This window comes from Microchirus variegatus (assembly GCF_963457635.1).
Source record: "Microchirus variegatus genome assembly, chromosome: 18".
Lineage (NCBI taxonomy): Eukaryota > Metazoa > Chordata > Actinopteri > Pleuronectiformes > Soleidae > Microchirus > Microchirus variegatus.
The window spans coordinates 16,465,297-16,478,978 of NC_139819.1; the positions used below are offsets into that span (position 1 = coordinate 16,465,297).

A 13,682-nucleotide genomic window follows, 5' to 3' on the forward strand; every position below is an offset into this window, starting at 1 on the left:
CTTCAGCTGCGCTGTGACATCACTGTGACATCACTGTGGGTGAGCCTGATGTCAGGTTACAGTGTAAAGTGACGAGTTTGTAAATATAAACTGTAAACCTATCCTCTGTAAATCCGCTGATATTAACCCCTCCCATCTGATTTAACCAGCCCATATTAGCTCCACCCACTGCTTCTTGATCAATTATCACGTTGATTGATTGTGTGAAATGTGAACCTTTTTTTTATTTTAGAGTTAGCTATTGATCAGTTATTTATCACATTTTTTTATTGAGATGTGGGATAGCTCTTGCTCTTTACAACTTCCTGTATGTTAAACTTTCAAAATAAAGTACATTCTAAATCAGACACTTGTTATTTGTCCTCATTGATTTTTTTTCACAAATTGTTTACACACTGAACATATGTAATTAACTGTCTTTTTTAAATCACAACTGTAGTTATTTACATTACATATAAAATATAACACAGTCACAATACCCCCGAAACAATGATTAATAAATATATACTTGAAATGATCTGTTCAATAAATCCAAAGAATTGGATTTGCTATAATATTTTTGTACACACTGAACATTTATTGTCAGCTTATTATTATATTGATAATATCATGTTATGCTAAACTAAGCTAAGTGTATTTCCTCTTTTATTTTGAAGCCAAGTTAATTTATGCCTTTACTTCCTGCCTCCCATCTGCTTCTCATGTGCTCATTGGTTCTCTGAGTGAGTGGATACAAGGAAACACACACAGGAGGGAGTCGCTGGGCATTAGGGGGAAGCATTGTGTGTCTCCATGGTAACGGTTGTGTTGTCACGACCATGGTAACTTACTCAGTCAGTCATGGAGGAGCAGAGAGTTCAAACCTGCCATTTTTACAGGACGGATCCAAATCTTCCGTTCAGATTCAACAACCCAGACTGTTTTCTTGGTTACAGGTAATGTGTGATTGGTTATAATAGTATTACAAGTTAAGTGAGTTAAGCTAATTTAGCAAGGATGTTTTGTTAAGAGTCTGAACGACAGATCACTGCTTCTGTTAGTACTAAATGCCAGTACTACAATGATTCATGTAGTACTTTTGTACAACTATTGTTAGTGTTGTTGCTGCTTAATATTGTTGTTACTTAATGCACTTGTATTGTTGTCTTTAAGGCCTGATAATGCTACACTACTACTACTATTACTACCTTTACAACAGAACACTGGCTCCTATAGCAAGCTTTTAACATTTAATAGCTAGACTGGTTATGTATTACAAATATCTGTAATTCAATTCTTCCTATCCACAATGACATTCTTCCTAAACACAATATCATTCTTCCTCAAACAAATGACGTCACTTCAGTGCGGTTTCATTACAATTACTGTGAATGTTATTATGACTAGTAACAATTGGATTGAAGATATCTGAAATGGGAGTTTCTCATAGTAAGAGTTCTATTGCAGATATCCAGAATGTAATTGTGGATATCTGAAGTTGAAAGCCCAATACACATGTGGTACGCGAGAACCACTGGTGTAGTCAGTTTATTCATTTAATTTTTGTACCTGATTTGAACTGTATTTGCATATCTTACATATTATTATACTAATCGTTCAATACAAATTTGATTTAGCGCATGCTCATTTAACCAGGAAAACATCCCATTGTGATTAAGAACCAATAATAATATGACAGATTAACATGTTTTATCTTTTCATTTCAGTCAGCCGAATAATAACCCGTTATATCGAACAACCAACCAAACCTATGGAAGCAAGAAACCAACTGTCCATGAGATACAGGTGAGACTTGGAGCCTTACTCTGCATATTTATTAGAATCAACGACGTCGCCATGACAACTGTGTGTTCTCAGACGCAGTACAGAGGGATGTCCCGGAAGTTTTCCCAGGCGATGCTGAGGAGTGGGATGTATCGCGATCAGGGCTTCAACACGTCTGCAGACAGCAGCAGAGTGACGGCTCCCATGGCAACCCAGACCAAAAAATCCAACCTAGGTTATTTGCATCACCATGTCAACCAAAACAAAGAGCAGGATGGAAACAAGTAACAAGTTGTCGATCACCTCTTACACATCGGATTGGACCGTATATATTAGAAGAATCTAAAATCGAATCCTTTCAAACTCTCTTTTGTTAAACTGCTAAAAGCTGTGATGATTAATTATAGATGTGAAAGTGAAACATTCATTAAACTGCAGCGACAATGACAGTAGTGTGACTGACTTCTTTATGTTAACAGTTGGTTGTTAATTCATCTCTTTATCTCTTAATATTTGACATGAAGACTGCAGGAAATCAAGGTTCAGGGATATGAGATGAATATAAAATAAAACAGTAATAAAGTAAGAGATCAGAGCTGTTTCAAAAATTAATTACAAATGTCATAATGTACAATACAAATTTAGCTGGTCTTAACTCCACAATCAACCCTTTGGAGTTGTATTGTATTGTATTGTTAACAATCATATATACTCTAATGTAATGAATGAAACACCGTCAGAAAAGAGGATTTCTATCGGCTTGTTTACAGCAACTAGGAGGTTTTTGACCATAAAAACTAGTTAATGTATGTAAGTAGACCTCCATAACTAACATATATGTGCAACAGGACCACTCTCTGTGAGCTTTAAAATAAAACCATAAATAAAAAACTAAAAAAACAACTTGTTTTCTAAATATTCATGTACAAAATCAAAATGAAAAAACGGATAATGACTGGTTTTTCCGATTTCCGTGCTGAAATGAAAAAAGGATAATGAGTTTTTCCCGTTTAATCCAATTTTGAATGATGAATGCAAGTATCCGCTCTGGGGTTCCAGGGCGGTGGACTGGTAGTGTTTTTTGTCCCTGCTGTGGACCTCCAGAGGGGCACAGAGTTTTGTGAAAATGTGGAAAATAGGAAAGTGAAAATAATGTAAAAGAGTTAATATTTATGTCAATAGTGTGAAAAATGTGTAAAAATGCGAAAAAAGTAAAGTGGAGCTCCAGGGAGTGTGTGTGTGGTGCTTGTTGTATCCGTTCTGGGGCTCCAGGGAGGCGGGGTGGTGGTGGTCAGTGTCCCCGCTGTGGAACTCCAGGTGGGAAGATACAGGGACCCTGAAAATAGTTAATTAATTACTTAATTAATTACTTAATTACTTTATTGATTAATTAATTCAGTTATGAATCAATAATCTCTAAATCATTGCAGCCCAAAACAACATCTTCAGAAAATAATACATTTTAAAACCAATACATATTATGCCGAAAAATAATACTGAAGATCAGCTGAATTTAGGTGAAACTCCCAATAAACAGGACAAAATCTGAGATTGACTTTTTAAAACAAGGACACATGAAAATTCATGGGGTAAAGGTCAAAGGAAAACTCCAGACACTCTCTTTCATGTCTGTACTTTATCATGTCATGTTTTTTGAAGTGGACTCTCCCACCTGGACATGGGATGGAGGCCTTGAAAGGGTGTAGACAAATATATCATTTTAAATTTGATTCATTATCATACAAGCTGATGTTGAACTATCAAACCCAGGTCACTGCAAATGGGCCCTGTGGCCGAGTACGGGGAGCCAGCTCTACCGACTGAACTATACCCCAAATATGTGTATGTTTGATGTATATTTTTAACCCTGCTGAGGACCATCTGTCCCCCTCTTTTTCTCTCTCTCTCTCTGTTTCCATGACAACCAAAGAAGGAAAATGATTAATTCAAAAGATGTTTTCTATCCTCCGAATCTTGTTTCTTTTTAACTGTTTCTCCTTAAGTTTCTTAATATAACGTTTCTCTAATATGCCATATACACAGTTCTCTCTCACAGACACGCACACGTTTATACACTCAAACATGACTGTTTTTTAAATTTTTTTAAATTTCATTTGTGTTGGTATTAAAGTAGAACATTTCAGTGCTTTTAAAACAGAAACAAATATTCCACAAAAGAGCCGACAATTTGTTGCCTCAGGCCAAATGGCTTCCTGCAGACACACACATGCATACACACACACACACACACACACACATGAAGAGAGAGAGAGAGAGGAAGAGAACGCTAAGTACACCCCCTCTTTCAGCACTATGGACAGCTCCTCCTCTTCCTGCTGCTCAGATCTGTTCACCAGCCAGGCTGTGACATCATTGCACGCGCACGCACACACACACACACACACACACACACACACACACACACACACACACACACACACACACACACACACACACACACACACACACACACACACACACACACACACACACACATACACACACACCAGAAGGAGGTGGAGGATCTTGTTTCCACTCGGGTGATTTTTGGCGTCGCATCAGCGAAGCAGGAGGAGGGAAGCATACATAACGCAACAGATAACCAGGTTAACAACCAGCCTTACAACCACGCTAATAACCAGGTTAACCAGAAACTGAACCAGCAGGTTAACAGAGAAAACCGGGAGGCTGTGGATGTTTGTTGTTTGAGGAGATGAACCAGATGGAGTCTGAAGAAAATCTGCTCCATGTTTCTCTGCTGCTGCTGCTCTTTGGATCACAATTCACCCTGGTAATTCTATTCTATTGTATTCTGTTCTATTCTATTCTATTCTATTCTATTCTATAGTCACACACTGTGTGAAACCTCTGTCTTATACTTTTATATTTTCATGTTTGATAAAAAAAAACTTGATATATGGAACACGTTTTGATGTAATATTAATTGTGGCAACCGCCCTCGCATCACTGAGCTCTTATTAGGATAGAAAACATATCTGAATTTGTACATGAAGAGTCAAACATTACTCTTTAACATTAAGAAAAATGTCTAAAATCATTGGAATATTAAGGATTTTTTTAAAATAAAGAAATCTTGGATCTGTTCCTTTAACAATAAAAAAATCGAATGCATAGTACATGAATAAATCAGTGTGTGATACAGACTGTAGAGGGTGGCCAACACAAACCACACTGCACAAACCACTTCCTGTTCCTGACATTTCTGGTTTGTTGTTTTATATGTATATATATATATATATATATACATATATATATATAAATGTATATAAATATATATAAATGCCTGATTCAGTTCATTAATTGACCATTTATGTGATGACATATTGTTCAAAAGAGTACATTTATAGTATTTATAGTATATAGTCAATTTATTATTTCTACTCTGTAAATTGACAGAAATTAAACAACGTGTAATAAAAGTCCAAAGCTCAACAAATGAAGCCACATTTGTGGTTTTTTCAGGGGTAGAAAACTCTGACATTCACATTTATCATTTTAGCCCTTTCTGTCTTTCTGTGCTCTCAAGCACAAAGCAGTTGACATCACCAAAGTCTGTGGGGGTTCAGGGTTGTGATTGTGCCTTCTTCTGACATCCTGTCTCACAGGTGGGTCCAGCAGCACCTGAGGAAGGCTGGCAGGTGTACAGCTCGGCTCAGGACACCGAAGGTCGCTGTGTTTGCACCGTGGTCGCTCCTCAGATGACAGTTTGCTCCAGAGATGCTCGAACCAAACAGCTCAGACACCTGCTTGAAAGGGTATGAAATACTACTGCACTGCGAATACCACTACTGATAACAATGCTTCCATAACAACTAAAATGTGTGAGTGATTCTGCTGTTTTCCAGGTGCAGAACATGAGTCAGTCTATTGAGGTGTTGGACCAGCGCACTCAGAAAGATCTGCAGTTTGTGGAGAAAATGGAAGTTCAGCTGAAAGATCTGGAAAACAAGTTCAAACTGGTGGAGGATGGACATGAAACCAACATTGCCAGACAGTTCAAGGTACCTCCCGCCTCATAATGATAGAAGGTCCAGCATGTATTTAATTGCGACATCACACTACAGATCAACATCTCAGGCCATCTCTGCATGAAATATAGAGACAGTTGTTGTATATCTGCTCCTGGTCTCCTTCTTCTGTCTCTACCTCATCTCCCTCTTGTCCCCCACCTCTCCTCTGTCCCCCATTTTTCCTTTCACCCTAACCGGTTGAGGCAGATGGCTGCACATCTTTGAGTCTGGTTCTGTCAGAGATTTCTTCTTCTTCTGTTTTTTTTTCTCTCCACTGATGCCTAGTGTTAGCTCATTGTGTGATTTGTTGGGTTTCTCTGCTCTGCATGATGTTGTCTATGTACAGAGCCTTGAGATGATGTATGTTGTGATGTGTCGTCTCTGTGACTTGAAGTGAGATTTCCACTCGCCTGTGATGCTTTCACTGATGCTCATATGATCCGCTCGCTCTCGTCTCACAGCATTCGCACACACATATGCACATTTTCTAATATTGGTAGGGACAATCTGGCTTTCTCCAATAATTGGTGGAGACGTGTCCACCGTTCACACGTAGTCCAGTTGGTGACATGATCCTGTTTTGGTCAAATGAAACATATGAACGTGGAAACATGCTTCAGGTTATATACATATATGTGCAATGAAAGCAGAGGCTATTCTAGAGTGTGTTGGGGCCCTAAGCAAAAATTCAGTGTTCATCATTGTTATGTTATAAATAATCTGACACTAACGAAAAATGTATTAAGTCAAAACATTTTTTTATTCTAAATGAGTGAAATAACATGGAAAAACCTTGTAATTTTGAAAATAAATAAAGTATGTGAAAAGATATATGTAAAGAATAAAATAATGTCAATAACTTAAAAAAAAACCTATATAAACTTAGTAAAGAAATATATATTACACTGTAACTAACCCACATTATAAGACAATATAAATATATAGAACAATAAAATACTGTAAATAACTTTTTTTTTTGAAACGTATAAGCTTAGTAAAAAAAAAAATACATTACACTGTAAATAACTCACATTATAAACCTTAAACATAATATACAGCATAGAAGTTAAATACCTGCCTGCTGTACTAAACCCACAGCAGGCAATTCCTCATCAGCACCTTTTATTCACTGCTTGTACTAGTTAGCGTTAGCGTCAGCTAGCATTCTGATGCTAATGATAGCTGCTGTTCAAGTCTGCTGAAGCAGAGAAGTTAGCAAGCGAGTAACAGAAAAGTGCAGACGAGATTCACAATTCCACTACAGACAAGAACTTCCAGTATTTTGCTCCAAGTCCTCTGTCTCTATGTCTCGTTCAGTCCATCAAAGCAAAAATGGAGGAGTTACGTCCTCTGATCCCGGTCCTCGAAGCCTACAAAGCCGACGCTCTGCTGGTCCAACACTTTAAGGAGGAGGCAGCAAATGTGACAGAGCTGCTGGGATCACTGCAGGAACAAATGGGAGGACTGGATTATCAGGAGCTCCATAGTCGAGTGATGACTCTGGAGGACCGACTGAAGGCCTGCATGCAGAGGCTGGGTGAGTAAACAACATATTAAAGAGCTGAAACGTTTGAGCAACAGAAACTTAACTTCATTCACCCGAAGAAATCCCAGCTACGTTGTCAATGTGTGAGTCTTTATGTTTCAGCCTGTGGGAAGCTGACAGGAATTTCTGAGCCAATCACCATCAAAACGTCTGGATCCCGATTCGGATCATGGATGACTGACCCACTGGCTACGACTGGAGACAACAGAGTGAGTCTCAACAACAAAACATCTTTAGCAGCAAATGATGTGAAGGAAAAAACTGACAATGAAGACGGATGTGAAGTTGAACAGCCTTTAGTGAAGCAACATTTTATTTAGAAGATGCTAGTTACATAGTGCATAGAGCATCCTTGCACAAGGTCAAAGGTCAGGACAGTTGGACATGGTTGTTAGGATCTTTGGATAACTGCCAATGTTTTTGCCTGTTAAAGGTCCCATATTATGCAAAATCAACCTTTTAATCATAAATCCTTATATTTGGGAGTCCTATCAGTCAGCAAAGTGTGAAAAAAGATGACTCACTCGTGTTTTTGTGGTCTTCCTCAGTCTAAGTACAGGAGATAAAACATGCGATGTTGACTTCTGCACTCATTGGGACGTCACAATGCGCTAAATTCCTGGAATTCTCTCGCAGAGCTCCGCTTTGTCTGTAAAACATGTGAGAGTGCTGTTGAGGGCAACAGTATCCGAAAACTAGAAATGTTCCGCGAAAAGTTCTATTCTTGGCTCCACAGTGCAGCACAGAGTTCTACACATACTTCCAGCCTCAGAGGATTTATCCACTGGATGCATGTCATATATGACGGCAATGTGCCTGCTAGAGCCTGCAAATGATCACTTTTCGAAATGCTAACTGCTGTTAGCTCCCAGTAGCCTCTGTGGCTGATGTCATTTCCTGTCCCTTAAGTTTCGTTTTACTTTTTTTTAAGGTTGACCTAAAGAGATACTACTAAACAGAGCGTTCTGAACAGGGCTGTTTTGGCAGGGTGATTGAACTGCTGTGGTGCTTCATGCTTATGGTATTTTGACCAAAGCATGTCACAGACATGTTCATTAGGACACCAGGAAACTAGGTTGACTTGGAGAAATAGGGTATAATATGACTCCTTTAAGACAAACTGAAATGCTAATGTTTCGGATAAGTAAGAAGCTCTTTAACCAGGAACCATTGTGTAACACGGCTTACCTTTCTCAGAATGTCATGTAAGGACAAGACCGGAAGATCTAGGAATATTGGGTCATGTTGACCTGAGTGCTGGTTCCAACAATATAAAGCAAAAGATTAGAGGGAGAGGATAAATAAGAAATGTAACAATGCTTCATTGCACATGGAACTGTGACTCGCCAAAGGCTGTTTCACTTCACATCCGCAGAGTTCTGGCAAACACCCTCACCAGCACAGAGGCTTTAACTCAACAATGCCCTCCAGGCACATGTTACAAAATCTTGTTTACTGTATACATCAACATATTCACATCTTTTTTTTTATGGAACACAATTCATCACAATAACAGCAGCACAAATAAATAAAACATTTTGCATCAAATATTTCATTATTGATTTGGTTTCTGCCCCTACAGGTTTGGTACATGGATGGTTACCATAACAACCGCTTTGTAAGGGAATATCAGTCTATGTACGACTTCATGTCGACTGACAACTTCACCTCTCACCGTCTGCCTCACCCTTGGTCCGGCACTGGTCAGGTTGTTTATAATGGCTCCATTTACTACAACAAGTTCCAGAGTCACACCATCATCAAGTTTGACCTCAGCACATCACTCATCAGTCGCTCACGGCAGCTTGACTTTGCTGGCTATAACAACATGTACCATTACTCCTGGGGGGGCCACTCAGATATTGACCTCATGGTAGATGAGGGCGGGCTCTGGGCTGTTTATGCGACCAATCAGAATGCTGGAAATATTGTCCTAAGTCAGTTAAACCCAAACACTCTGCAGATCATCCGCAGCTGGACCACCAACCACCCTAAACGCAGCGCTGGTGAGGCGTTCATGATCTGTGGAACCCTGTATGTTACTAATGGGTATTCAGGTGGAACCAAAGTGTATTACGCATACTCCACCAACTCCTCCACGTACGAGTACATCGACATCCCTCTGACTAATAAATACAGTCACCTGTCCATGCTTGACTACAACCCCAGAGAGAGGGCCCTTTACGCCTGGAACAATGGCCACCAAGTCCTTTATAATGTTACACTTTATCACATTATACAGTAAAACTAAACAAAAAAAACCTATGTCCCCTATAATAGTACATGCAGCCACGTTGTACGGTAAAATTAAAGCACAATTCAGTATGTATTGTTGCAACCTTGCCCTCCAAAAATACCTTCCCACAAATTAAACTACATTCTTGGTTGTGTTTTGAATGTGATTAGGTTTATGGACATAAAGCATCTGGCAAAGGCTAAGATAAAATAATGTATTTTCTTAGTTGAGTTGGTGTATTATTAAAAATACACGGAAATTGACATCCTGCTCTCCATAGAAACACGTCAAATGTTCTTCATAATCCAGTAACAACCCACAACAAATCTTCCTACATTTGGTATCGTTTCAGTCTCACACAGACGTGTTGTTACATGACACCACCAACTCAACATCTTCCTGGTGAGAATTTGAATCTCAAAAACCTGTTAATTATAATTTCACTATTGGTTATATGCCAAAAACAAAGATAATCTTTGAAAATACAGTATGTTCCTTATGAAATGTAATTCTAGAGTGCAGTTTAGTTGTGTGGGAACGTCATTTCACGGATTGCTCGGATTGCAATCGGACAAAGACAATGTTCTCAAAGAGCAAAAGGAAAAAGGAAAATCACTGTCCAAAACACTCCATGTCTGTCTGATTTACTCGTTTGAGGTGACCAGTTCAGGACCAGAGATGCTGCTCTGAGTCAATGCACTCACTGTTAAATAAATTAAATAAATTAAATACATTGCCTGTTATGAGTAGGCACTTTTAATTGGAATATCATCTCAAATCATGGATAAATTTAAACTGAATTCATGAATTCATTCAGATGGTTGTTCTGAGCCACTGGTATGGAAAGTTTCTACTTGTTTTTTTTTTTTATCCTTGTTCTTCTGTCTTTTTGTGTCTCATAGTCATAGGTTAAATTTTACATCATAGGTTAAATTTTACACATGTTCAATAAACATGTAAAAAACTTGTTAAGACAGTAATCAGACAGACCCGGGGGTGTAAGACATTGGATTTGTTCTTTGTTGTGACAGACCCTGACCCAAGTCTTTAAGAGAAGCTTATAGCAAGTCGTTTTAACATTTAATAGCTAGACTGGATATGTATTACAGATATCTGTAATTCAATTCTTCCTATCCACAATGTCATTCTTCCTATCCACAATGTCATTCTTCCTAGGACAAATGACATCACTTTTGCCATTCATGTGTATTGGGCTTTCAATTTCAGATATCCACAATGACATTCTTCCTATCCCCAATGTCATTCTTTCTCAGACAAATGACGCCACTTCAGTGGGTTAGGAAACTGCAGTTTCATTACAATTACCATACATGTTATTATGACTAGTAACAATTAGATTGAAGATATCTGAAATGGGAGTTTCTCATAGTAAGAGTTCTATTGCAGATATCCAGAATGTTCATTCTAGATATCCAGAATATCATTATGAATATCTGACAATGAAAGCCCAATACACATGAATGGCAAAAGTGACGTAATTTCTCCTTGGATATCTGAAATAACAATTGTGGATAGGAAGAATGTCATTGTGGAATTGAAATACAGATATCTGTAATAGATATCCAGTTTAGCTATTAAATGCTAAAATGCTTGCTATAGAAGCTAGGCTAAATTCATCCTCCTTCATCATTTCTCTGTCCTGGGGTGTGTCCCCATGTGTTGGACTGTTAACTTAGATCTTTGATGTCTTTTTTAAGAAAAATACTTTAAAAAAATACTATAAATTTAGAACTTGTTCTTGATATTTTAATGACAACAACTTACACTTTTGACACAGATGAACTTGACACGACTGAAACACGCTGATACAAGAACACAGACACACACACACACACACACACACAACACACATTTACACAGAATTCGTAATAAGGATACTCAAAGACATAATGCATCCCCTAGCCCCTTACCCTAATCTTAATCATCACAACTAATTAGCTTAACCTTAACTCTTATCCTAAATTAATTCTAACCCTAACCATAAAAAAGTCTCAACACTCAAAAAGTTATTTTAAAGGGGGACATAAGTTGAGGACCAGCCAAACTGTCCTCACTCATTATGGTTTATAAGTTTATTGGTCCTCACAAAGACACCAATACAAGAACACACGCACACAAAACATTTAAACTATTCTTTTGACAGTTAAGATTGCAACTTGTTTTTATGATTAGATTTGTGTCTGTTTGTGACATTTTCTTACTTAAAAATATAAGCCACAGTTATTCAGAAGTAATAATGACTTTTTACCGTTGTGTATTATAGAGCAATACAACGTCTCTCTTATCAAGCATTTCCATCAGCAACAAAGTTTTAGGCTCGGTGTTCAGTCCATCTCTTCAAGTTGTCATTCAGATTTTTTTGAAGTGTGATTGTATGAAATATTGACACAAAATGTCTGTGTAAAGATAAAGCAGGCCATATATTCTTGAGATATCATAGACTTGAGACAAAATGATGAGGAAAAAAAAGCATTGCGAGATCTCGACTTTCCAACTTTTTTTAAACTCGAGATCTCAGGTTTGAAAGTCGAGATCTTTCAATTTTTTGAGAAAAAAAAGTGACTTGAGAAAACAAAAGCATTGCAAGATGTCTGCTTTAAAAGTCAAGATCTCGACTTTAAAAGTCAAGATCTCGACTTTCAAACTCCAGATCTCCACTTTCAACCTTGGGATCTCGAGTTAAAAAATGACATGAGAACAAAAAGGCATTGCGAGATGTTGGCTTTGAAAGTCGAGATCTCAATCTTTTCTTTTTTTTCTCATGTGACTTCGGGGGCTCCTTGGAGCCTTTTGTTTAACAAAAATGTATTTTTTCTTGTATTCCCACTGGCAGCCATATTTTTTACTGAGCACAAGTCTGCCAGGACCTAGGCAATGCACAAAGTCAGTTATTAATATGACAACACTTCAAAAAAACAATCCCTGGAATCTGCTGGAAATCTGACCCACTTTGGAAGCTTTTGAGCAGTTTCAGATACAGATGTCTTACACATCAGCTTCATATACACATCCTCCTACACTGTTACTTAAAAAAGGGACAACAAATGCGATAAAACATGTGTCTATATGGGTGGAGCCTTAAAGAGATGGAGGGATTGCATTTGTCACATATGAAGTGACGTAACAGTGTCACATTTGAAAAGAGGGTCTTCATCTCAAAACGATAGTCATTAATTGACCTGGAAATTATACTCAACATTGAACTGGTTTCAAGCCTTTCTGATGATTATAATTTAACAATAGTTTGATTTCGCCTGCTACATACATGCCTATATCCTGTAGATTAAGTGGTCCACCCCATGTCTGACCACTTAATCTCAGTTGTTTTTTGTTTTTTTTTGCATAAACAGCCACAGAAGCTGTGAGCCACACTGTATTGTTTGTGAGAACTGCCTCCATTCTCCACAGGAACCACATGTACCTTTTTTATATTCATGAGGGACTGAGGAGGCGGCATGGAGCTGCAGTGGTTACCATTGTTGGCCAACTGCATGTTCTCCCACTTCCTCCCACAATCTAGAGACGTGCAGGCTCAGCACAGACTCAGCACAGACTCCACATTGCAAATGTGAATAGTTGTTTGTTGAAATTGTCTGTGCTGTGGAATGACTCTGATCATTATGTTTGGTAGATACCATTCTCAGCTTCTGTACATTGTTGGTTATGGTTCCTATCAGTAGGTAAGGTGTTTTGCCTTCTAAAGGTCAAATACTGGCTCCTTTAATCTGCATGCTGATGGGACTCTTAACATACACACACTGCTTCCAGTGGCTGTGTTAACAGTATGTGTCGATGACACTGAAGTACAAGTACTTCATCAGAAAATACTCCCGTAGAGGTTAAAGTCACCCATTGCAAGTCTATTGGACTTGAGTAAAAGTCTTCACTAGATTTTATATTTATTTTAAGAATTGATTGTAAAAGTTGCAGTCAATGGGAGAATTTTGACAATTATGAAGATATTTCTCCACATTAAACGTGGAGCATTGAAGGGGACATATTATACCCTATTTCTCCAAGTTAGGGTTAGCAGGTTTAGTAGTATCTCTTTAGGTCCACCTTCAAAAAAAAGTAAAATGAAACT

General features: G+C 38.1%; 2 protein-coding genes across 2 annotated transcripts; both read left to right on the forward strand.

Moving 5' to 3' along the window:
• Positions 1 to 840: 840 nt before the first annotated feature.
• pierce1 (piercer of microtubule wall 1) lies at positions 841 to 2,052 on the forward strand (the record flags this gene model as incomplete). Its single annotated transcript, XM_083904637.1, has 3 exons — positions 841 to 935; positions 1,707 to 1,785; positions 1,858 to 2,052. 3 exons carry the CDS (start codon positions 841 to 843, stop codon positions 2,050 to 2,052), a joined length of 369 nt encoding a protein of 122 aa, XP_083760763.1.
• Positions 2,053 to 4,465: 2,413 nt separating this feature from the next.
• Positions 4,466 to 9,586, forward strand: LOC310940324 (noelin-like; the record flags this gene model as incomplete). The annotated part of the gene is made up of 6 exons (XM_083905263.1): positions 4,466 to 4,555; positions 5,391 to 5,540; positions 5,631 to 5,786; positions 7,113 to 7,332; positions 7,444 to 7,550; positions 8,924 to 9,586. The coding sequence occupies exons 1-6, from the start codon at positions 4,478 to 4,480 to the stop codon at positions 9,584 to 9,586; spliced, it is 1,374 nt and encodes a 457-aa protein (XP_083761389.1). The 5' UTR covers positions 4,466 to 4,477.
• Between the last annotated feature and the right edge of the window lie 4,096 nt (positions 9,587 to 13,682).